The sequence below is a fragment of the Hibiscus syriacus genome, unplaced genomic scaffold, assembly GCF_006381635.1.
Source record: "Hibiscus syriacus cultivar Baekdansim isolate YM2019G1 unplaced genomic scaffold, ASM638163v2 tig00116989_pilon, whole genome shotgun sequence".
NCBI lineage: Eukaryota > Viridiplantae > Streptophyta > Magnoliopsida > Malvales > Malvaceae > Hibiscus > Hibiscus syriacus.
In genome coordinates this window covers 2,962,419-2,985,511 of record NW_024063508.1, presented here as the reverse complement: position 1 = coordinate 2,985,511, position 23,093 = coordinate 2,962,419, and the positions used below count along the sequence as shown (strand labels likewise).

Sequence of the window (23,093 nt, the reverse complement as noted above, 5' to 3'; positions counted from 1 at the left end):
TATCTAAATTTAAACAGATAATAATATTTTTTAAATTTAAAATATTAAACAGATATACACTTCTTTATTATTCAAATTAAACAAGTATTGTTTTTAATTTGAAATATACAAAAGTATATAATTATCTTTTAATATTCAAAGTTAAAAAGGTAACATATACAATTTTAAATTGACATATTAAAAGAGTAATTATCATTTTAATATTCAAATTAAACTATATCTTTTAATTTGCAATATTTAAAAGGACTTTGAATTTAATATAAATATTAAATCCATCAAATTAATTCACCATTTTCTCCAACATGTTCTTGTGACTTGAAGTTAATAGCATGTAGTGGTTTCATTAACAAGACAAGGCAAAACTTGGTTATGCTAGAAAACCATGTTATTCCGATGCATCATTTTCCTTAAAGGGTCATGTTCAGTACATCTGGGGATATGATCTTCAAATTATATTAAAATTTTCGGGAAAAAAAGATAGAAGATTCTCGAGCCAAAGACTTGATTTCAACACTTCTGGATTTGTTCTTCGTTACATTTATTACATTGCAACTAGTTCTTTATTAGCTTTACACCTTAGCAGGCTTCAATTTGTTCTTCTCAAGTTATATGGATTCAAATGCCCATTGACTGCAATTTCGTCATGTGTACATTGTGCTTGCTGATGATTGATTTATGTCGACGGTTTTTAGTTCCAGAGCCACAACTAGACACACTCGTTGTTGCCAAATGTGAGAGAACAACGAGACCTTTGTACCTTGATGGCAGTAGGCAATCTGCAGGCTCTGACAGCAGGCAATTCGCTATTCTTTCTTAGCTTATAGCTTAAAGCTGTTAGAATTAGTAAACCTCTCCATTTAGGTTGCTTGCTAACAAAACTGTATCTTCATGTAGCAGGGATGACCACTTTCAAATGGTACCGGGAGATCTATGCATTACGTTACTGGTCATTTCAAGAGGAACTGGTGAGTGGAAATATCAAGTTTAGTTTGAGAGCCTAACAATACCAGCTAGGGGTGTTAAAAAATATCCGACCCGGTCGACCAGCCTGTTGACCCGTTCAAAAATTTCCAAATATTTATATTGAAAATGCACGAATTTCCGGATCAGGTACCTGTATACCACGGTTACCACCAATAGCCGAAATCACTTCTCGATTTTTTTCTATAAAATTACAAATTCCATAAAGCAGTAGCCGCTTGCTGACTACTTTAGTGCTTTTCATTAGATACGAATAAATAAAATGGCCCTTTTTACTTAATCTTCTATTTTTAAGTTCAAATGTGTAGTAATTATTATTGTTTTAATACAATAAATAACCAAATGATGCATAAGTAAAAGAATAAATGCATGAACATGTAATATAACCAATGAAAGATTTAACTTCGAATGAACCAACAATTATTATTGATGAGATGAATGAGTTTCGAAGCAATGAAATATATTTCTTTTGTTGTATTTTCTTTAGACTTTTAACATTTAAGTTTTATATTTGAATTGTACAATTTGAATTTTTAAACTTTATGTTTGAATTATGTAATTTCGGATTTTTAAGTGTCTAAGTTTGTTCGAATTTTAATTTTTTAGTCCTGACTTTTTTAATACAGATTTTTTCAGAAAAATTAGTGCAGAATGCAAAAAAATTAATGCAGAATTTGAAGAAAAAAAGGGAACCGTGTATCCCATTACCCGAACCAGCGAATATCTTGATTGTGCGGATATCTGACTTGCGGGTACCCTGATATTATCGGCAGAGTCATGAACCGATATTTTAGTTCCCGAATAGCCCGACTACCCAAAAATGCAGGTATCCAATTTCGAATACCCCTAATACCAGCAACTTCAAGATGGTATAAAAACCGAGACTTGTAGACTTTTACAATACGTAAATAAGAAATGGTTGTGCATATAGGTTTCTAGGTTAAACTACCTGTCAATGTTTTTATACTATGAGCTAGAGAGTATATATTTAATTAGTTATAACAAGAACTTAAACTAGATTTTTTTGTCAACAATATAATAAGTTTGTAGTTTGATTGAATGCTTAGGTGTTGAACCACTATTTTTTTAGTCTCTAATTTTAGTCTTCTTATTAGTACATTATAATTTTCTTATTTTTTTCACCAATTGTCGCAACGATCTTTTGAGTTGCTTGGGGTCGCATTTTGACTTAAAGTGAATAATTTACCTTTTGGAATCGTCACCAATCTTTTGGGTTATTTATGGTCGGATACATAAAGTTTACCTTTTACTGAATCTACGTTTTATTAGAGATTCACTTGTAAGGGTTTGGGAGTAGGTTATGTGTAGGGAAGGACGAACACTCCCACAATGTCTTTCGGTAAATTTTACCTTTTATTGAATCTACTTCTTACTAGAGATTCACTTGTAAAGGTTTGAGACTCGATTGCATGTAAGGAAGGATGAACACTCTCACAACGCTCTTTCGGTATCAATACGGGTACAAATTGTCTTAATAGAGAAAATTAAATTTGAGTTGAAATTTAAAGAAAAAATTCAAATTATTTAGCTTAAAGTTCTATTATTTTAAAATTACAAAGACATAAAAATAAGGTATTACGAGTAAAAATGAATGCTAAAAAATCTAATCTACAAAAGTGAAACAACGGTATTAAGAGTAGCGAAATAAAAAATAATGTAAAATATGAATAGAAAATTAATGTTTAACTTTAAAAAGCATAAAATGGAATAAACAAATAATTAAAAGAATGAATATAAATTGTGAATCTAAAAGACATAAAAATTAAATACAAAAAGTTGAAATTACTAAAAATAATAAAATAAAATAGTAAATATATAAATTAGGAAATTAATAAAAATTTAATATATAATACGTATATATATACGAGAGAGAGAGGGAGGGAGAGAGAGATTTGTAAAAGTTATATATAAATATAATATAAATAATATATATAACATAAGAAAAAAATTAAAAGAGATAAGAATGAGAAGAAGAATCAATATTAATCCATAAAAAATTAAAATTAAAACAAAATAAACTTACAATATTTGACGTAGCAATTAATCTAAATAATTGAATAAGGTGTGCGTCCAAAATAAGATCGAAATAGAAGAGAATCTAAACAAAGAAAGAATTTTCTCAATGGAACTTTGAAAAAGCTGAAACTTTTATTGAACTTCTCTTATTGTCCTTTTTTTTTTTTGGTTTTTTTTTGTTTTTTTACAAAATAAGAGTGTCTGAAAAAAAACTTAATATATTTTCATTAATGTTGGATACATTAATTAAGAAAGGTAATAATGAAATGATGGAAAGATGTTAAATTTCCCAAAATAAATAATAGAAAGTATAAAGCAGTATTTAATTAAAAATAATCAATAAAATAATTAAAAATTTGTAATAATAAAATTCTCATACTGAACCCGTATTTAATTTTTTACACGCGTTTTCTTTTCTAAAATAAGCATATCTTAAGTTCTCAATGTTCGACTGAGGCGTTTCAAAATTCGTTGGAAAGTTAACTGAAAGTCAATTCTATATCAAGATGACATCATGCCTTGGAAACGTTTGGATCCTACTTGAAAAATTGTTGTAAGTTGACTGATATATTATACTTCAAAATCAACTTCAATAAAAATGTTCGAACCTTGAAGAAAAGGTAGGCCGGACGAAAATCGATTATTACACGAATAAGGTAATGCTATTTAATAAATAAAACATATTGGCGTGATATTATATCATGTAAGCAATTAAACACATGTTCAAATATCATCTCAGCATTTAGATATCTATAATTGTATCATGTTAGCATTTAGATACTCGTAAATGTATCATGTCATAAACAAAGCGTTGTTCATTAATCAATTAATAAGAACAAATTTTAACATTATTTTAATATGAATCCAACCAAACCCTAACTTCTTATACATTTTTAAAATCATGTTCTTGTATCACAATGGCGAATTCTAGTGTAGTTTAGGATAGATAAGTGTCTAGCTTGAAATATGTATTTTCTTATGTTAATTATTTATTTTACTAATTATGTCTATTTTGAAATTTTTTTGTATTCATTTACAAACAAAAATTTTATATTATTAATATATGTGTATACCTTAAAAAATTTCTAGATTTATTACTATTGTATGATATAAATATGTGTGTGTGTTGTAAGGAAGCTAACGAGGTATACTAACTAGCTAAGTTGAAGAAATAGTTGGGTTTAACTGCAAAATTGAAATAAAAGGTTAGGTTATATAATTTGAATTATTTCAGAAAAAATTTGTTAGTAAAGAATCGAGAGGACGGGAGCGGGAAGTCTCACATGCGATAGCCTTAATATACGACTAAGAAAAGACGCTTCCGCTTTTGTTATTATTTTTTTAACATTTTCGGCAATAAATTACCTAAAACATTATTATTTCTACTGATTTTGTTATTATTAGACGTTTTACTGGTTTTGTTAACATATCCGATAAAGCATTACCTAAACTTTATTTTTTCTACCGGTTTTGTTATTATTGGGCACTTTACCAAAAATGTTAAAACATATTAATGTTTTAGATAGAAATAATAATGTTTTAGATAATTTTTACCGAAAATGTTAAAAAAATAATAACAAAACCGGTAGCGTGTTTCCTTAACCGTATATTAAGGCTGTCGTATAGTAGAATTTCCCGGACAGGAGAAGTAAGAAAAAATGTAAAACTTTATTTTTTTTTACCTAACTATGTCACATGGTAAAATTTACTTAAAAAGACAAACAAACAAAATATATGAATGTGGATCACATGTATATAATAGATATTTAATTACAATCATTCAAATATTCTTTCCCTTATCTTCCTTTTCCTTTTAGGTTTTTCCCTTCACGGATAATTACCCTTCATGTATTAAGTAATTGAGTAAATTATGTATTTAAACACCTATTTAGTTATGAAGTTTCTTTTTGATCATCTAATTTTTAAACTATACCAAGGTTATGTTTTATTTTATTTTGGTCATTCACCGTTAGAAAATATAGTAAACTACTTTTTTGGTTACCCACCTATTTTTGCAGATCTGTTTTGGTCACCCAACTATTTTTAAAATTATACCTAACATTATGTTATGTTTTCATTTTGGCCACCCATCATTAAAAAATAAACGAAAACATTGATGTGTTATTTTTATCAATGATGACATGACATTATATTATGGTGACACACTAATGTTATCGTTATTTTTTAATGGCAAATGATTAAAACGTAACGTTAAGTATGATTTAAAAATAGTTGAGTAACCAAAATAGAATCGCGAGAATATGTAAATGACTAAATACGTAGTTTATCCTAAAAAAACAAACAGAACTTCTTACGTGACCCTTTTTTTAATAATAACATAAAATTATCTCATAGTGGCACGTCAACATCATCGTTAATCTTATAATGACAGGTGATTAAAACAGAACCGTAGAAATAAATGGGTGACTAAATATGTAATTTATCCTAATTTCAAAGGTGACCACCATTTTTAGCGGCTATCTGACACAGCCATAGCCAAAAGGGTTTCTTGAGGGCAACAACTTGGATGATTCAAATGTATTAATAACATCAAGGGTAAACTACAACAATTATCACCGACTTTTATTATTTCTCTTATTTCACTCATTTTATTTTAAATTCGTTCAGTTTTCCATTGAATTTAATACAATTAACATTTTTGGTCACTTAATCGTTAAATATTTAACAACGTTAAAACGATGCTGTTTTAGAAAAATAAAATTTTTACCAAAATGACGTTGTTTTACATCTATATAACAACTCATTTATAACGTCGTTTAGTGAGATAACGACTGATTGACTAAAAATGCTGATTGTACTAAATTAAGTAAAACAATTGAATGAATTTAAAGTACACTGAGTAAAATAGGAGATAAAGTAAAGTTCAGTGATGAATGGTGTAATTTACCCTAACATCCAAAGGGAGTACGTAAAGTAAACGGTGGTTATCACTTGAATCACGTTGGGTGCCCCAATGCCCTCTAAACCCAAGGCAGCAAAAGCGGACAAGTTTGTTAAACCTTTTGATCCAGCAAGTCAAATGACAAGCTCTTAACCTACCTAACAATCAACCACGTCTGCCCATCCAACACTTACAGAAGCAAAATGTTAGCTATCGCACGCTCAAATGCCGATGTTCTAAGTTTCTGCCATTAATGCTCTGGTATAAATCCATAAACCACTCTTTAATTCCCCATTGCACTCTGAAACTCAACCAGCTTTGCCCTTTCACTGCTTCCTTGCCTGCCTTCAACCTTCTGCAAACATAGCTAGTAAGTTCAATTTTAATGATTCTTTGATTTTCACCATCTATTTTTCTTCGTTGGATTGACATGACTTGCTGATTTCTATTTATGTTTTCTGCATTTTTTCAGTGACTACTGAAATGGTAATGGTTGATGAGATCCCTTTCCCCTCCCAAATCACAACTACCAAGCCACTCTCACTTTTTGGTCATGGTAAGACTTTTTTTCATACTATGTTCCCTATGATTACATGAATTAACTGAATTAAATGGTGAGTTTTTGGATCCAAACTCATTGTTTTAGATCTAACTTACATGATCCTTGATAGAGTTGTGTGACTTCATTTTTTTAATCGATTTTGAAATGATTAGAAATAAAGTCACTTAAAGAGTTTAAAATGGGAATATGCCGTGATGGACAAAGAAGTTCAATCTACGTAAAACTCTACTTCGTTGATGCGGAAATGAAAAATAGAAAATTCAACTGGAGTAGATTTCTTTCCATAGAAGTTTCTTTTATAAATAAGAAAATTATTTTTATAACTAGATATTAAAAATTAGAGTATAAGATTAGGTTTCGTTTGGAAATGATTCTCCAAACAGCTTTTTCAACGCAAAAACACCATTTTCCCATCTTCTTGGTTTGAATCAATAATTACTTTTTAAACGTAATTTTTTTTGTTGAAATTGAGCTGTTTAAGAATGCTTCTGCATTTCAAACAGAATTTTGGGCCAAAAACATTCCCATAAGCTTTCCCAAACGACCTCATTTCTAAATCTTGTTGACAATAATCTTTTTGCGGTCGTTTTCGACGTAGTTAATTTTCTAATCTTTTCCTCGTGGATTTCTTTATGGAAAAGGTTTTTTTCACATTCTTTATTTTGTGGTTGTTTTACCTTCGTTATTATCGTGCTTACGTTGTTACAATCCTTAACATGAAAAATAGTTTCCTTTGCTTGAAATCATGAGGTTAGTACATTTAGATTCAACAATCTACGTTCACTTGTGGGGGCTGCAACAGGAATTACCGATATTGAGATTCACTTTCTGCAAATCAAGTTCACAGCGATCGGAGTTTACCTTGAACCTGAAGTTGTTAAGCACTTGCAACAATGGAAGGGTAAGCCTGGAAACGTGCTAGCAGAAGAAGATGACTTCTTTGAGGCTCTTATTAATGGTACAACAACAAATCAATTCCTCAAAATTATAAAAGGAAGTGTCATTTAAAACAACTTTGATCACAATGTGCAGCTCCGTTGGAGAAATTTCTGAGAGTTGTGGTGATCAAGGAGATCAAAGGATCCCAATATGGAGTGCAGCTGGAGAGTGCCGTGAGGGACCGACTGGCGGCTGACGACAAATATGAAGAGGAAGAAGAAGAAGCCTTGGAGAAAGTTGTTGAATTTTTCCAGTCTAAGTACTTCAAGAAGGATTCAGTCATCACATACCATTTTCCAGCAAATTCAACCACTGCTGAGGTATGTTTTGTAGGCATATCAGTAGGTCTTGTCCTCGAAAACAGCCAACCATTCATGCTTTAATGCGCGTGCGTGTGTGCGCGTGTGAACAGATTGCATTTACGACCGAGGGAAAGGAGGAAGCGAAAATCAAAGTGGAGAATGCAAATGTGGTTGAGATGATCAAGAAATGGTACTTGGGAGGAACAAGAGGAGTGTCTGCAACTACCATTTCGTCCTTGGCTAATGGCCTCTCGTCGGAGCTATGCAAATGAATCTATGCAGTCATATTATGAAGTTGATGGTCTCTCCCACAAGATTGTCTCATGAACATTCTGTTTGTTGTGCCAATAAATTTGATATGCAAGTTGGTTGGAGTTTTGCTAATCTAGAACACCCTTTGATTGTGCGAGATTTTGATTTCATTTTTTCAGATATGCTAATCTAGAATTAATATATATTTTAGAATATTTTATATTGATAATCTGTTTTCGTCCTAGAATTTTATAAGTCTGCTCCTCTAACATTCACATGTCTGTTCATACCAACAAGTTAATTTAGTTGGATAAAACACTAGACTCTTAACCAAGATCATAGATTTAAATACAAACATTGCGAATAAAACAAAATTAATTGAGAATAAAACGTCTCAATAGGCCTGTATAGTATCCAATCCCTTTATAGTATCTAAGCCATAGATTTTTATAATATTCGATATTAACTATTTGATCAGGAATGATGTACGAATTAAACAAAAAAAAAGTATACAATTAATTACAGGTAAATTTCACTTATAGTCTATGACCTTTTATTAAAGTTTCATTTTCATCCGTAATCTGAATATGTCACCTATTATCTCTATTTTGAAAACCGGACCAGATCGGCCAGTTCAACCGGTTCAACCGGAAACCGTTGCTTAGTCCGGTTCAATCTAAACCGGTTGAACCGCTATTAGTGAACCGCCCAGAACCGTTGAACCGTTCGAACCGGACCGGTTGAAAACCGAAAAAAACCGGGATTTTTTTAAAAAAAAAATTAAACTAAACAACGTCGTTTGTTAAACGAGCCAAGTCGAACTCGAGTATTGCTGAACTCGACTCGAACTTGAAAACTTTAAAAGTAAGCTCAACTCAACTCAAACTCACAAGCTAAAAATTATCAAATTCAACTCAAACTCGAAATATAATATTGAAACTTGAACTCAAAAAGGCTTGAACTCAAAAAAAATTTAGAAGCTCGATTGAAGCCTAAAATTCGAGCTTGATTAAAGTGAAAGAATAGTTCACTCAATGCTCACCAAAAGGCTCCATGATTTTGAATGTCAAATTACCTTTATTATTTATAGAAGTTAGTTGTGATGCGCTTCTATGTTTCTTAGCAATGCAAGATTGTTTTGTTCTCATATTTTTACTCTTTAGACTTTTGGGATGCTCTTCTATGTTTCTTAGCCATGTGAGATTGTTTTTCAAAAAAAAAAAAATCAAACCAAACAATATCATTTTGTTATGATTTTTTTAATCCCAAATTTATTTTTTAATTATAGTTATATAATTATATTTATTATTTAATATATTTTACCTTAAATATTATGTTGTAGTTAATTTGAATCATTTTGTTTCACTCGATTTTATGGTTTTTAATTTATATATGTTATGACTTGCTTTGAATATGACTTGTGATATAAAAAATTATTTTTTATTAAATATTTTTGGTATTTTTATTTAATTTTTTAAATAATTATGACATCGTCCGGTTCTTCCGACCGGTCAAACCAGTGAACCGATAGCATGACCGGTTCGCTAACCGATCCGGTTCTGAAAACCATGCCTATTATTCAACCCGTCCATCCATCAGTCAAAGATTAAAAAATTGACTTTAATGTCCATTTAAGCATAATTTGCCCGTCTACATGCACATGAGATGGCTAACAATCTTTTATATATATATATATATATATATATATATATATTAAAGTAACACCTTAAAGTAAATATCAACATATTTTCACATTCTAGAGTTATGACTAAGAGCATGATTATAGGAATCAAAATAAAACAGTTCAACCAACCAGCAGCATAGTTAGGTGTGTCAAAAAATACTGGATTCGATTGATCTGGTTCGTCGACCCACTGACCTGAACTTAAACAAATCGGATAATTCTATAAAAATATTACTCGGTCGGGTTGGATACTCGACCAATGATTTTTTTCGGAATAGTTGGGTTGGATTTGGGCCGATTTTTTTATAACTAGGTACCCGACCAGACCAGGTCACGGGCTGACAAATATACTTATTCGGAGAACCGGATACCCAATACTTCGGATAACCAAAAATGCAGGTACCCAGTTTTGTACATCCCTAGCCCCTGTTGTATTATATTATCAATTAAGTGTTGTTTGAAGTTGTATTGCTAATGAATTTCTTCATTTTTTTGTTTCAGTTACATATTTGTATTTTTCATGTACAAAATACAGTTACAAGTCTCGGTTGCTTTTTCGTATGCCAACAACAGTGATGAAGACCCAGGAGAATTATTAAAGATTGCCCGGTCTGGTTGGTTCAACTGAGAGTTAGTGGCTCGTTTGGTTTGACACATCCCCGGGGCTGTTGATTTAATGAACTGTTTGAGAAAAACATAACCCAAAAAAACCCAGTAAGGGAGGTCTTTCGTTTAAACTAAAAGAGGAAGAGGCACATCTACAAGTGGTGAAGAATTCATGGTGCTAAAAGTGCTATACCTATGGTGCAAGCATGAAGGTGACCACCAAATCCGGATATGTCCGGGAAACCGGTGGCCATATAGATCATATTGGAAGTTTCCAATTCATGTTAAGTTTTAAGTAAGGAGTTGCAGCCTCTTATAACTGTCGCGGGTTTGGGATCGAGATATTTGTATATTTATTCATTAAAGAGGTTCTGTATAGAGTTTTTGGTTTTGGGCTTGCATGGATCACTTAACTTTGTCCGATTCTTGTAGAATATCGTAACTAAATAAAATAGAACTAAAGTAAAACCAATAAAAAAAGTAAAATTGAAGAGAGTTAATAAAGATGAGAGATGCCCTCCTGCTTTGCTTTGCTGCAATCCGTCTCTATTACAAAAATATATTTTACTTCTGATACATGTCGGTTACATTTTACAAGGTTCAACTCTTGTAACCAGCTCTTCTCTCTAATGAACTAATTTCCAAAGTCAATCCTTGAAATTTAGCCATTGTTTAGATTAATATCAACTATCGATATTAATGCTAATGCTCGTTTAGGAACTGGAAAAACCCGAACTCAGATTATGGTGTCTTGATGAGAATCAAACCCGATCTTGATTTCCCTTAGCAGAATGCCGCTAAGTTTGTTCTTAGGGAATTCAATTTGCTACAAGCCTACTCTTTTTCTTAACTATAGATCATAATGTCGATCAAACCAATGCGCTCTTCTTGGATTGAAGGTATTGAGATGCTTGAAGAAAGGCCGATTGACTCTCATTTTCTGCCAAAAATCAAGAAAGAATATGAAGATGTGAAATGCTTTTGCAATTCTCACGAGATCAAATCAAGTCGTAGCTCACCTATTGGCTAAGAAAAAGTTTAGCCAAGCATGGTAGAGACCATGATTGGCGTGTAGAAAGAAAAAAAATGAAGAAGAAAAATATTTTTATTAAACTGAAAACCTAAAACAAAAGAAAAACCAAAATCAATTCTATACTGAATTCTAAACTTGTACCCCTCTCAAGCTTTACCCCTAGAGGGTATTTATAGCTTTTAGTTAACATAATGACAATAAACTACTAACTCTTAAGAAAATTAAAAACACTTAATTCCTAATTAATAATAAACTAAAAAACATGATAAAAAATAAGTAAAATCTCAATTGAAGTCTAAGCGAACACAAATCCTAATTAAATAAATAATAAAATCTAAGATGTTTGAATTTAATTGCAACTTTTAATTCCTAAAGAATTTTGGTTCACCTTGCTTTTCTCCTTTGATCTTGTTGACTGGATTATTTAATCAGAGTTTGTGTTTGGATCGATCTTCTAATAAGAGTTGACACCGAATTCTCATAAAAAAATATAGGAAATTTTGTTTAATGCGCCTTTTAATTGTTGTTTATTGGAAATAGAATCATGCACATATTCCAACATAAAAAACCCAAATTATCACTATAAAAAGAGGAAACACAGATTAATTAATAACAAAATATTAACCAAATAAAACACTCATCAATTCCCCCTTACTTATTCAATGCTTATCCTCAAGCATGCCTTAATTAATTATCAAAATCTCAAATCATCAATCTTTCATCTCACAATATATCAAAGTAAACCAAACAAGTCAATGATCACATCGATTATCGGAAACAAGGTAACAATTAAGCAAATAGACATAACTAGTACGAATTTTAAGTAAAAGCCAAGATATCCCAATTATCCATCAATTTCAATGTAACAAGACTCAATACCTCACAAGGGTTCACTCAATATCGCTCAAAGTGTTTAGGGTAAAAGAAATCACTCAAAGTCGGGATTAATAAAGACATTACCATAGGCTTGTAAGAATATCAAGTCTCCACCACTCGTTCGAACAAGATGTATTTAATCAAAGGGTCTTTTAATAAGGTTGTAATATGGCTTAGTTTGGGATAGGGATAAGATCAAAAAATTGGGTTTTATGTAGAATATATGCGTTCAAGCCACGAATTCAACAAAGCCAACACACTCAAAGAAGAGTAATCAAACAATCATTTTTTTTTTCGATTTTACTTGATATTTTCCAGCTATTTTTTCTACTTTTTATTTTGTTCGAACGCTTTGTTCGATTTCATGTCTCAATAAGGGTAACAAATCTATCTTGATTTTTTGTTTGTGGAACAAATCTATCTCATGTCTCGACAAGGGTAACAAGAGAGGGTGAAAATAAAATTGAAATGTTTCGGGTTTTGTAATGTGGTGAAACAAACACTACAAGAAAATATACCTTTAATGACACAGAAACGATGACACACACTCATTTATGACTTGCAAAACATGTGTGTCATTAAAAACTGTCATGTTTTTTAAAATCTGAATGATTTATGACTTACAATAATGTGTGTTATATTTAATAGTCATAATCCAAAAAATTTACAAAAACACAGAGTATAGTTTTAATTATGTGTCATCTTTAGGAGTCGTATTTTAATTCCCCCCATTATTTTCATCCTTCCCGCTTCTTCCCCCTTGATAATCAGTTTGAACCTTGAAATTGTTTCAGGTTCTCAAAAATGACTCAAGATGTGGAGATGAAAGAACAACCAGCTCCTTCCAATTCCGTTACTTCCTCTTCTCCATCCACTTTGCACCGTAAGCTCAATCCATCTATGCATCTATAACACCCATATTCCCCCTCTCGTACGCATATTTTTTACACTTGGTGGTAGAACTTTGATTTGCTATTTTCTAATGTTTATGAACTGGGAACTTGTGGGATTTCTTGGATTTGAATAAATTCTTCTGGGTTTATGTTAGATTTGAAGAAAATTACGTTTTAGAATAGCCAATCAGGATGGTTTCAATCCTAGAGCCATCTAAGGCTGTAAGTTTCCCTTTTGTTTTTCAAGTCAATTTGTTTAGGGTTTTTAGTTTTCTAGGGAATTTGATCGCATCCTGGTAGATTTGGAAACTGATTCATTCATATTCTTTATAGAGATTTTTCCCGTCAATGACCAAGATAGTGGGAACTTTAGGTCCAAGGTCTCGATTTGTTGATGTTATTTCTGGTTGTCTTAAAGCTGGAATGTCTGGTACTGTATTTTTGGACTCACTTCTTTTTATTTACTACTGTGTTATTGGAAGTAATATTTATTTATTCGTTTGTTTTTGTTTTTTGCAAAGGCTAGGTTCGATTTCTCGTGGCATGATCCGAAGTTTCATCAGGAAACTTTAGAAAATTTAAAGGCCGCCGTTAAGCTAACTAAAAAGCTTTGTGTCGTAGGTTATTTATATCTGGATTGATTTTTTGTTCGTTTTTGAACTTATGTTTGTTTCCTTGAAAATTTGATATGTTTGAATGTTTCCTTGAATCAATGTCCCCTGCCCCTACCTTTCTTTGTTCTGAACCTTTATCGGTTTGATCCCCCGGTCCGTTTTCTGGTCTGGTTATTTGTGTCACTGGCTTATCTAAAGGTTTGTTATTTCTGGTTTGATTGTTTTAGGGTACTTCTTACAGTGTACTGCTATCTGAGTTTGATAAAAACTCGTATGATTTCGAGTCTGGGTACTTTGAATTTTGATTGAACTCATCATGTTTTGCCATTACATGTCGATGTTTCTCTTTTTCTTGCAGAAGCAAGGAGACAAGTTGTGGAGGCAACATAAAGATTAGGTGGTCAATACAGTACTAGTTTACATCCTCAATGCACCCATTTGGTGGTCCAAATATCCTTTCTCGTATTGTTTGGTTTTAAATCACTTGGATTTTAGCTTAATGTGAGACTTGGCTGGGTTGGGATAAAGAGAAAACAGATGGATATTATGTGTCATATGATGATAATAAGGTTTCCTATTGTCTTGTCTTTGTATTGTCTCTGTTGCTGCAAGTGCAACTGTTATGATGAGCCTTAATATTAGTTACAGCGTTAGTGGACCCCCCAGCAAAATCACAAATGCGGTGGGCACCAGAAATTCATGAAGCCTTTGTTGAAGCTGTCAACCAATTGGGAGGCAGTGAAAGTGCGTTACTTTCATTTCTCATGAAACTTTTTCCAAAATATGTTATGTTTTAAGTTGTTTGGTATTTTCAACTTACAGGAGCTACTCTAAAGGGCGTGTTGAAGCTTGTGAAAGTTGGAAGGCTTGACAATTTATCATGTTAAAAGTCATTTGCAGGTGCATAGACTTTTCTATTAGTTATTAATAATATATATATATATATATATATATATATATATATATATATATATATATATATATATATATATATTAAATGTGTGCACAGAGGCTTGGATATGATTACCCTTTAATTGATCTCTTCATTGCAGAAATACAGAACAACTAGATACAGACCAGAGCCATTCGAAGGTATATGTTAATCTCCCTTTAAGTTTCTTCATTTTCTTTAGCTGTGTTACTTCTTTGCAAGCATGCATCTATTGTCTTTGTTTCTTTATTGGAACATATATATTTTTTAAAAGGGTGTTCATTCCTTGATATTTGTTCAATGTTTTCTCTTTGTGACTTATATTGGGGTTGAGATGGATAGTTTAGAACTACATAGTCCAACTTGGCCTCATCAATGAAGTGGATATCAGTTTTTAAAAAAATAGTTATTTGGTTTTAGAATCTTTAGCTGTCCAGTGAAGATTTATGATACATGTCTAGCTTGCACTCGACAATCTCCCATCCTATACTGATATAATGAAAGTTATTGCAGTCTATGTGAATGTTGATATTTTAAAAAAAGTTAATTTTTGGCTTTTTGTTGGACTGTACATGGATGCTTAAGTTATCAAGATATGTGCGTTATTTGTTAGAGATGAGATTTATCTAAATTCACTTAGACCAGGAAAGTTTAGTTGAATGCCCTCCTTTGTTTGTTTGATTAAGGATGTTCAGAGTTCATACCCACTATGTTACTCTTTATAATCATTAGAATCTATAACTAATTTTGGTAAATAGATATCAATAACCTTTTCCTCTGAGCGAAATAGAATTCAGTAGCACGTTTGTTGCAAGTTTGAATGAAAATCATCATTATAACCGAGACGGATGGATGAATTACCCATATGTAAATAGAAGTATCCCCTTAAATAACAGTGTAACTGTGAGAAATGAAAAGTAAAGCTTTTAAAGCTTAATATACCTTTACCACAAATTTACTTGTTTTTTCGTTCTTTCCATATTACTTAGTGATGAGTGATGACTTGATAACCATAAATGAAAATGTTTGCTCTTTAAAAATGTTTGGACTACTTTATATTCTCACCTGAAGATAGTTGATGCTTGATTAATATATGCAAAGTATTAATTCCTATATCTCATCAGCAGTTGGTTCAAATAAAGAGTGGAAACCAAAGCTGATCAACTCTAATTTTGGGAAGGGTTCGGGAACAGCTGGTGCATCTGATGTTCCTACTAGTTCAGTTGAAGCCAATGCTAATTCGCAGCTTGTTACAAGAGTTCTCGACTCTGAAGAAGCAACTTCAAAATTGTAGAAGAAGCTAGAGGAGTTGCATCTCCCGTAACATCAACATGTTTGATATTCGCAAAGAATGAGTATCTTATGTGGAAAACTTTATTCTGCCGTGATATTTTGTATCTACATATTATTACAATATTTTTTGATAACTTAATGTTAATATATTGTATGAAAATGGATTGCTTATATATAATATGATATATATATTTAGTATTATGAGGCATTAAATGTGATTTAGTTTGATTATTTGTCAATCTACAAAAACTATATATATATATATATATAATTTACGACATACAATCACGACACACGAATGTGTGTCATCTTTTCTAATGATGTGTTCTTCAATGACACACAATGTAAGTCATAAATGCATGTCATAAATTTATGACACACAAATGTGTGTCGTCTTCATTTATGACGGGGGATTCAATGACGCGCAATGAGCGTTATAAATGCGTGTCATAAATGCGCGTCATAAATTTATGACACACAGTTGAGCGTCATTTTAAATTCATGTCGGTGGCTTCAACGATAGGCAAATGTGTGTCATCCGCACCCATAGATGACGCGCATTGCGCGTCATTAAAGTGGTTTTTTCTACTAGTGAAAGAAAAGGGTAAAGGTTCAAGGTTGGTTCACTAGTGGATATAATATGGGTAGGCAATTTAGGTAGAGAAGTGAGTTAATCCTAAGTGCCCTAATCATCTTAAAGCGTCAAGTTCAACATGTGGTCTTGATATGTATTTAATCACAAGTTCTAGAATATCAAAATTAATCCGGTGCACTCAATCAAACAAATAAGCAAGAATAAGAAGGTATGCTTGTTTAGGCTCAAATCTCACAAGAAGGGGTAATGTGTATTGAGTCAGGAAACATATTAATCAACGGATTCATGGAACATCAAGCAAAAAATTTGAAGGAAAAATACAAATTATTTCGTTTTTACTATCATGTACCCTAAATCTGATAAAAGCATGATCATAAACTCCTAAGCAATGAGACAAAGCAAGATTCAAGATTAATAGCAAGAGATTTCAACAGATCAACCAAGGTAACTCAGTTTCAAGCATGCAAATAAGCGAGCAATAATTCGATACAAGTGTTCTCTAAGTTCTATACCCCCTCACTTAAAGCATATTGTCCCAATATGTAAAATTAATGCATAAGAAATGGAATAGAGATATTCCTCTTGTTTCGGTGGTGGAGCAAGGAGAAACAATGTTGTTCGTGTGATTCCATTACCTCAAGATGAAAATTTTCCATTGTTCGAACAAAAATACTCGATTCGACTCCATTTAAGTTCGATTAAAAATACCAGATACCTAAAAGTTCAAAGAGAAATAAAATAAATAAATAAACAAAATGGAAAGAAAAATAATAATAAAAATTAAGCTAACAGGAAAAAAATGGGTTGCCTCCTATTAAAGCACTTTTGTTTAACGTCTTTAGCTCGACTACCTGATTCAGACTACAAGTTCTAAGAAAGATGATTCCTCCACTTCATACGCTTTTTCAATCGAAGAAATTTCTCACGAGAAATTCTACAATCATAATTTGTTTTCCTTTTATCCTTGTAAATTCTGTTGTTCTTACAAGTTTTTCTTCAGATATTTTTCTGCTTTGGAAGTTTATCCGAAATTGATAAATTATCTACTTCACCCAAAATTATTTTCTTTAAATGTTTCAGAAGCGACTTTAATTCCAATTTTAATGCCTATAAAATAGATGAAATAACATTAGATTTAGAAGGCATGAAATTTAAATTCTTACTTAGCTTTTTGCCTGATGACTGCGAGTCCATGTTGGAAGCGAGGTTGGTTTCAACCTTTGAATTCTTGTACAACTCATTGAAAAAATTATGTTCAACATGTTCATTCATAGAAGGTTTAATTATATCAACAAAGCTAACATCAGCCACAGAGTCAGGATGTTTCATCCATTATAAACGTCAAAATTCACCGCTTCACCGTCAAACACCATGGTGAGAGTTCCACTTCTAACATCAACTTTAGTGCTAGACGTTCTTAAGAATAGGCGACCAGGAAGGATTTTGGAGGAAGAATTGGTTCAATCATTTTCAATGTCGATGACATAGAAATTTGTCAGAAAAATTTACTCATTTACCTTAGCAAGAAAGTTTTCAAGAAGTCCTTCGAGATAATTGATAGATTTATCAGCGAGTTTAATTGTTACCATAGTTTCCTTCAAGGGCTCAGTGAAAAGTAAGTTGTAAATAAAAAGAGTCGTAACATTAATTAAAGTACCAAGATCGCATATATCACGTTTAATTCATACCTCGTCGATTTTGCAGGGTATATCAAACATACATTGGTCCTTTAATTTAGGTTGCAGTGTACATTGGAAAAAGACTGAGACATTTTCCCCTAAATTTACCTTTTCATTGCCGGTAAGTCTCCTTTTGTTCATGCAAAGAACTTTAAAAAATCTGACATATCTATCTGCTGTTCGGATTACCTCTAGAAGCAGTATATTACTTTCTACCTTTCAGAAAACATCAAGAATCTCTTTCTCCTCAACTTGTTTGTCGCATTTTACTAATCTCGAGAGAAAGGGAGGTTGTGACTCATCTTTCTTTTTTCGTTTAGGACTTTGTGTCGACTTCTTCCTTTTCTTTCTGGGATCTTGATTCTTCTTTTTGTTTATTTCATTATGCGACAACTTCCTTAGGAATTGGTGCGATAATAGTGATAAAACGAAGGATGATGGCACTAACATTTTCTCATGGGTTCGCCTCGGTTTGAGATGGTAGTTTTCCTTATGATTCTATTCGTTCCACGGTCTGAGCCAATTAACTCATTTGTTTTTTGAGCTCTTGAATGCGAACTTCAGTTATATTCTAAAATTATTTTTGAGACAGTGCTAATAATTTGATGATGGATTTCAGTGAGGACTTTGACGGTTGGTACTGCTTTTGTTGACGTGGCCTCGGTTGATATGGTTGTTGTTGAGGAGGTTTTTGGTTTTGCGCATAGTTAAAGTTTGGATGGTCCCTCCACGCTAGATTATAGGTTTTTGTGTTAGGTTTGTATTATATCTATGGAGGTCTTAGAGTTGACTTGTGCGGAAGATTCTTCATGTAACATCGGACAACAATCTATGGGATGGTCTAGCATTATGCATTTTTTGCAGTCTAGCTATAGTCTTTTTTCCTACAACAAGAGTTTGAGCAATATCAACTAATTTATCAAGTTTATTTTCTAAAGAAATTGCACTTATCTCATGAACATGTCGAGTAGGTTCATTCGCAGAGCCAAATTGTTGAGCGTTAACAGCCATAGTTGAAATCATATTTTTGGCCGCATGTGGAATCATATAAATGAGTGCTCCTTTGCTAGTTTCGTTAATCATATTTATCTCCAAGGAAGTAGTCATTCGTAAAAGTATTGAAGAAGTGTTTGATCCAACAGTCAATGTTGTGGGCAGCTAGCGTAGAGTTTCTTGAATCTTTCCCAGTAATCATATAATGATTCTCCATTTATTTGTTGTACTCCTAATATTTTCCTTCTTAATTCACTCACTTTCGCTACAAGTAAAAACATGTCAAGAAAAAGACAAGTCATATCAACCCATGTATTAATAGAAATAAGTGATAAATAAAATAACCAATCTTTAGCTGAGTCAACTAACGAAAAATAGGAAAGCATGGAGTTTAATTTGATCATCAGATACTCCCTGTGGTTTAATGCTAGAGCAAACCAGATGAAACTCAGTAAAATGCTTGTGAGGACTTTCATTGGGCAGTCCACGGTAAGTAGGCAAAATATGGATCAGACCCATTTTAAGCACAAATAGTGTTTCTCCATGAGGGAATACGATGCATAACGGTTGTTGTTTGGCAGGTACCACATTTAATTCTCGGATTGTCTGTTGATCCATTGGAATCAGTTTCTCAAAGTCTTCTTCAATGTCGAAGAAAGTCTCAGTGTCAAGGATGTCTCCGAAATAGGTTATGGATTTGATTTGGATTGTTGTGATTTCTGTTATTGTTGTCTCCTTTCTTATATTATACGTGAGCGTATTCTTCGGGCTAGTGATTTAATCTCAGGTGAACTAATTTCAAAAGCTAACCCTTGAAATTTAACCATTGTTAGGATTAATATCGACTATTGATATTAATGTTAATGCTGGTTTAGGAACTGGAAAAGCCCATGCTCGGATTATGGTGTCTCGATGAACATCAAACCCGATCTTGGTTTCCCTTAGTGGACCACCACTAAATTTATTCTTAGGGAATTTAATTGGCTACAAGCTAACTCTTTTCCCCAACTATAGATCTCAATGTTGATCAAGCAAATGTGTGCTTCTTGGATTGAAGGTATTGAGATGCTTGAGGAAAGGCCGATTGCCTCTCATTTTCTATCGAAAATCAAGAAAGAATATGAAGATGTGAAAGGATTTTGGAATTCTCACGAGATCGGATCAAGTCGTAGCTCAACTATCGACTAAGAAAAAGTTTACCCACGCATGGTAGAGATCATACCTGGCGCGTAGAAAGAAAAAAATGAAGAAGAAAAATATTTTTATTAAACTGAAAACCTAAAACAAAAGAAAAGACAAAACCAGTTTATACTGAATTCTAAACTTGTACGCCTCTCAAGCTTTACATAATGAAAATAAAATACTAACTTTGAGTTAACATGACGAAAATAAAATACTCACTTTTAAGAAAATTAAAAACACTTAATTCCTAATTAATAGTAAACTAAAAACGTAATAAAAAATATTAAAATCCCAATTAAAGTTCTAAGCGAACAAAAATCCTAATTAATAAATAATAAAATCTAAGATGTTTGAATTTATTTGCAACTTTTAATTCCCAAAGAATTATGGTTCACCTTTCTTTTATCCTTTGATCTTGATGATTGGATTATTTAATCAGGGTTTATGCATTGATCGATCTTCTAATCAGATATTCTAATTAATGTGATTTGATATTGTTTTCTCAGATATTGGATTTTACTTTCATTTTAGTCGTTGATGTAAACTAATCTTATCATACATTATAAGGGGATTAAACTATAAATAGAGATCTTTCCCACCTTATTGATATCATCTATCATTTGTTTTAAAAACAATTAATCATTTACTCTATTTTCTTTCTTGTTCTTTGTTCTTTGCCTTTGGTGGATTTAGTGATTTCATTGGTGTTACATTTTCACATATTTCTTATGTCTTAGTGGTTTGTTTGTTGTTTTGATGAACTAAAGTTCTTACGAGATTATCTTGTATGTTTGACTTAAATGATCGATTCAAGTTCTATCGCTTAAGGCTATATGAATTATTAGGCGTATCTTTAATCTTTTGACATAATATATCGACTATCAAGAAGAGAAAGTTTTGGTATAAAACATGTAGATCTTAGGTCATCATTTTCCTTTTAAATTAATAAAGTTGATCATCAATGATGAGTTGTGTTAGGAAGGTGATTTTTTTCCTTATAGAAAATATACACAAAATCGGGTTTTGAGACACCAAACTTATCTACCTTATATGGGTCAGAGTATCCCTACACCCAGAGCTTCCAATTAAATGCACATAGTAACAAAGTGGGTTCAAACTTTTTATGCTGCAACTATAAATGTTGTTTTTTATGGTTGAAATCAGCCACTAATTTACTATTCACTTGCCTTGGAAGCTAATGATGTCTTCAATGGCCCTATTCCCATCAAGTGAAGATTTTGTAGGGAGATGAGATGAAGTGATCAAGATTGGCGCCGAATTTTTATATTATACGAAATTTATAAATTTTAAGATAAAATTTTAGGAGATAAAAGTAAATTATTAATATAAAATATAAAAATATTTAAATTATATGAAAATTTAAAATTTTGAGATAAGGATGGTCTCACCAACCTATTTTTCCATCCGGGAGATGACGTTAGTCTCTTTGCAAGTGGAGAACTATTAGGCAATCCCTTGCAAAAGGACAGTTCCATCGGCTCCTAACCCTCAACATATGGATAATATCCATATGGCTTTTTTATGGATATCGTTTCAAGCTTTGCGTAATCTTGTCCCCATTAAAACTAGCCTAGGAGTTCTTTGGTCACAAGTTTTTAATCTCATTGATATATTAAAAAATAATTCATATGGTATAGACCCTATTAAGTGACATTAGTGGTTAATGGGAATATTATTCTTTCTAGAAATCCTGGATTTAAGTCTCGTTATGCGTACATTATCAATGACTAAGAAAAATTCTAAATAGATAATACATTATAATCATCTTAGTTTATTTAAAAAAAATATTATTTGATACCATTTGATAATGTGATTTTTTAAAGGAATTAATTGGGGAACTTTTGATGCATGTAGTACCACATCAATTCAAGATATATGGCATTAAATGAAAAATCTTTGTTATATAATTTAAGATAAATTACATTTTTAGTATCTAAACTATCAATTTTAATAGTTAAACTTTCAATTTTTTAAAATCATACCTAACGTTTAGTTTTCGTTTCATTTTAGCATCTCGTCGTTAATAGGGATGGGCACGGGACTGGTCGTTTTTTGTCCGGCCTGACCCAACCCGAAAATATATTCCCTAAACCCGACCTCACCCCGCCCCAATAAATTTTAGATTTTCTTTCACTCCGATACTGTCCCAAATTTTAGATTAAAACTCCAACCCCAACCCAACCCGATCTGAATATATTAATATTTTAAAATAATTTAAATAATATATTTTATAATAATATTTTTATAATTTTTATTATATTTAAAAAAAATAAATAATATATTTATATTAATTTTTATTTTTAATAATTAAATTATATTTTTTAATAATATAAAAATAAAAATTACTATAATTTTAAATATATATTATATATAAAAGAAATAATAATAATTTATACCGGGTCGGATTGGGTTGGTTTTTTCACCTTAAATTCAGCCTCGCCTTCCTTGGAATTATATACCATATAACCTAGCTCACCCTGCACCGATACTCAAAAATAAAAATAAAAAACTCACTGCCTATAGGGACTGGTCGGGTCGGGACCCGTCGGGTTCAAATATTTTAACCATCCCTAGCCGTTAAAAACTTAACGACACTACATTTTTATGGGTAAATTCTTTAATTCATCACTCAACTATCTCCTCACTCCTATTTTGGTACTAAACTTTAAAAAATTTCAATTTAATCACTCAACTTTCAAATTTCTCATATTTTAATCA

At 31.8% G+C, this 23,093-nt stretch overlaps 1 protein-coding gene and 1 pseudogene across 2 annotated transcripts; both read left to right on the top strand.

Moving 5' to 3' along the window:
• LOC120193222 overlaps positions 1-1,001 on the top strand; it is a 31,947-nt pseudogene extending 30,946 nt beyond the window's left edge.
• Positions 1,002-6,207: 5,206 nt separating this feature from the next.
• LOC120193176 (probable chalcone--flavonone isomerase 3) lies at positions 6,208-20,954 on the top strand. Of its 2 annotated transcripts, XM_039195753.1 has the most exons (6): positions 6,208-6,290; positions 6,393-6,476; positions 7,285-7,440; positions 7,515-7,741; positions 7,834-8,024; positions 20,943-20,954. In XM_039195753.1, coding segments are annotated over exons 1-5 (630 nt in total). In that variant the 5' UTR covers positions 6,208-6,289; the 3' UTR covers positions 7,996-8,024; positions 20,943-20,954. The 2 variants fall into 2 exon arrangements, with proteins under 2 accessions (XP_039051684.1, XP_039051683.1); XM_039195752.1 differs by lacking the exon at positions 20,943-20,954 and having other exon boundaries at positions 7,834-8,107.
• Positions 20,955-23,093: the final 2,139 nt, after the last annotated feature.

Bases quoted from the DNA above. Each gene is read 5' to 3' on its own strand.
- LOC120193176 (XM_039195753.1), top strand. The intron at 6,477-7,284 runs GTAAGACTTTTT...GGGCTGCAACAG, and splicing joins ACTCTCACTTTTTGGTCATG to GAATTACCGATATTGAGATT. The intron at 7,742-7,833 runs GTATGTTTTGTA...GCGTGTGAACAG, and splicing joins CAAATTCAACCACTGCTGAG to ATTGCATTTACGACCGAGGG.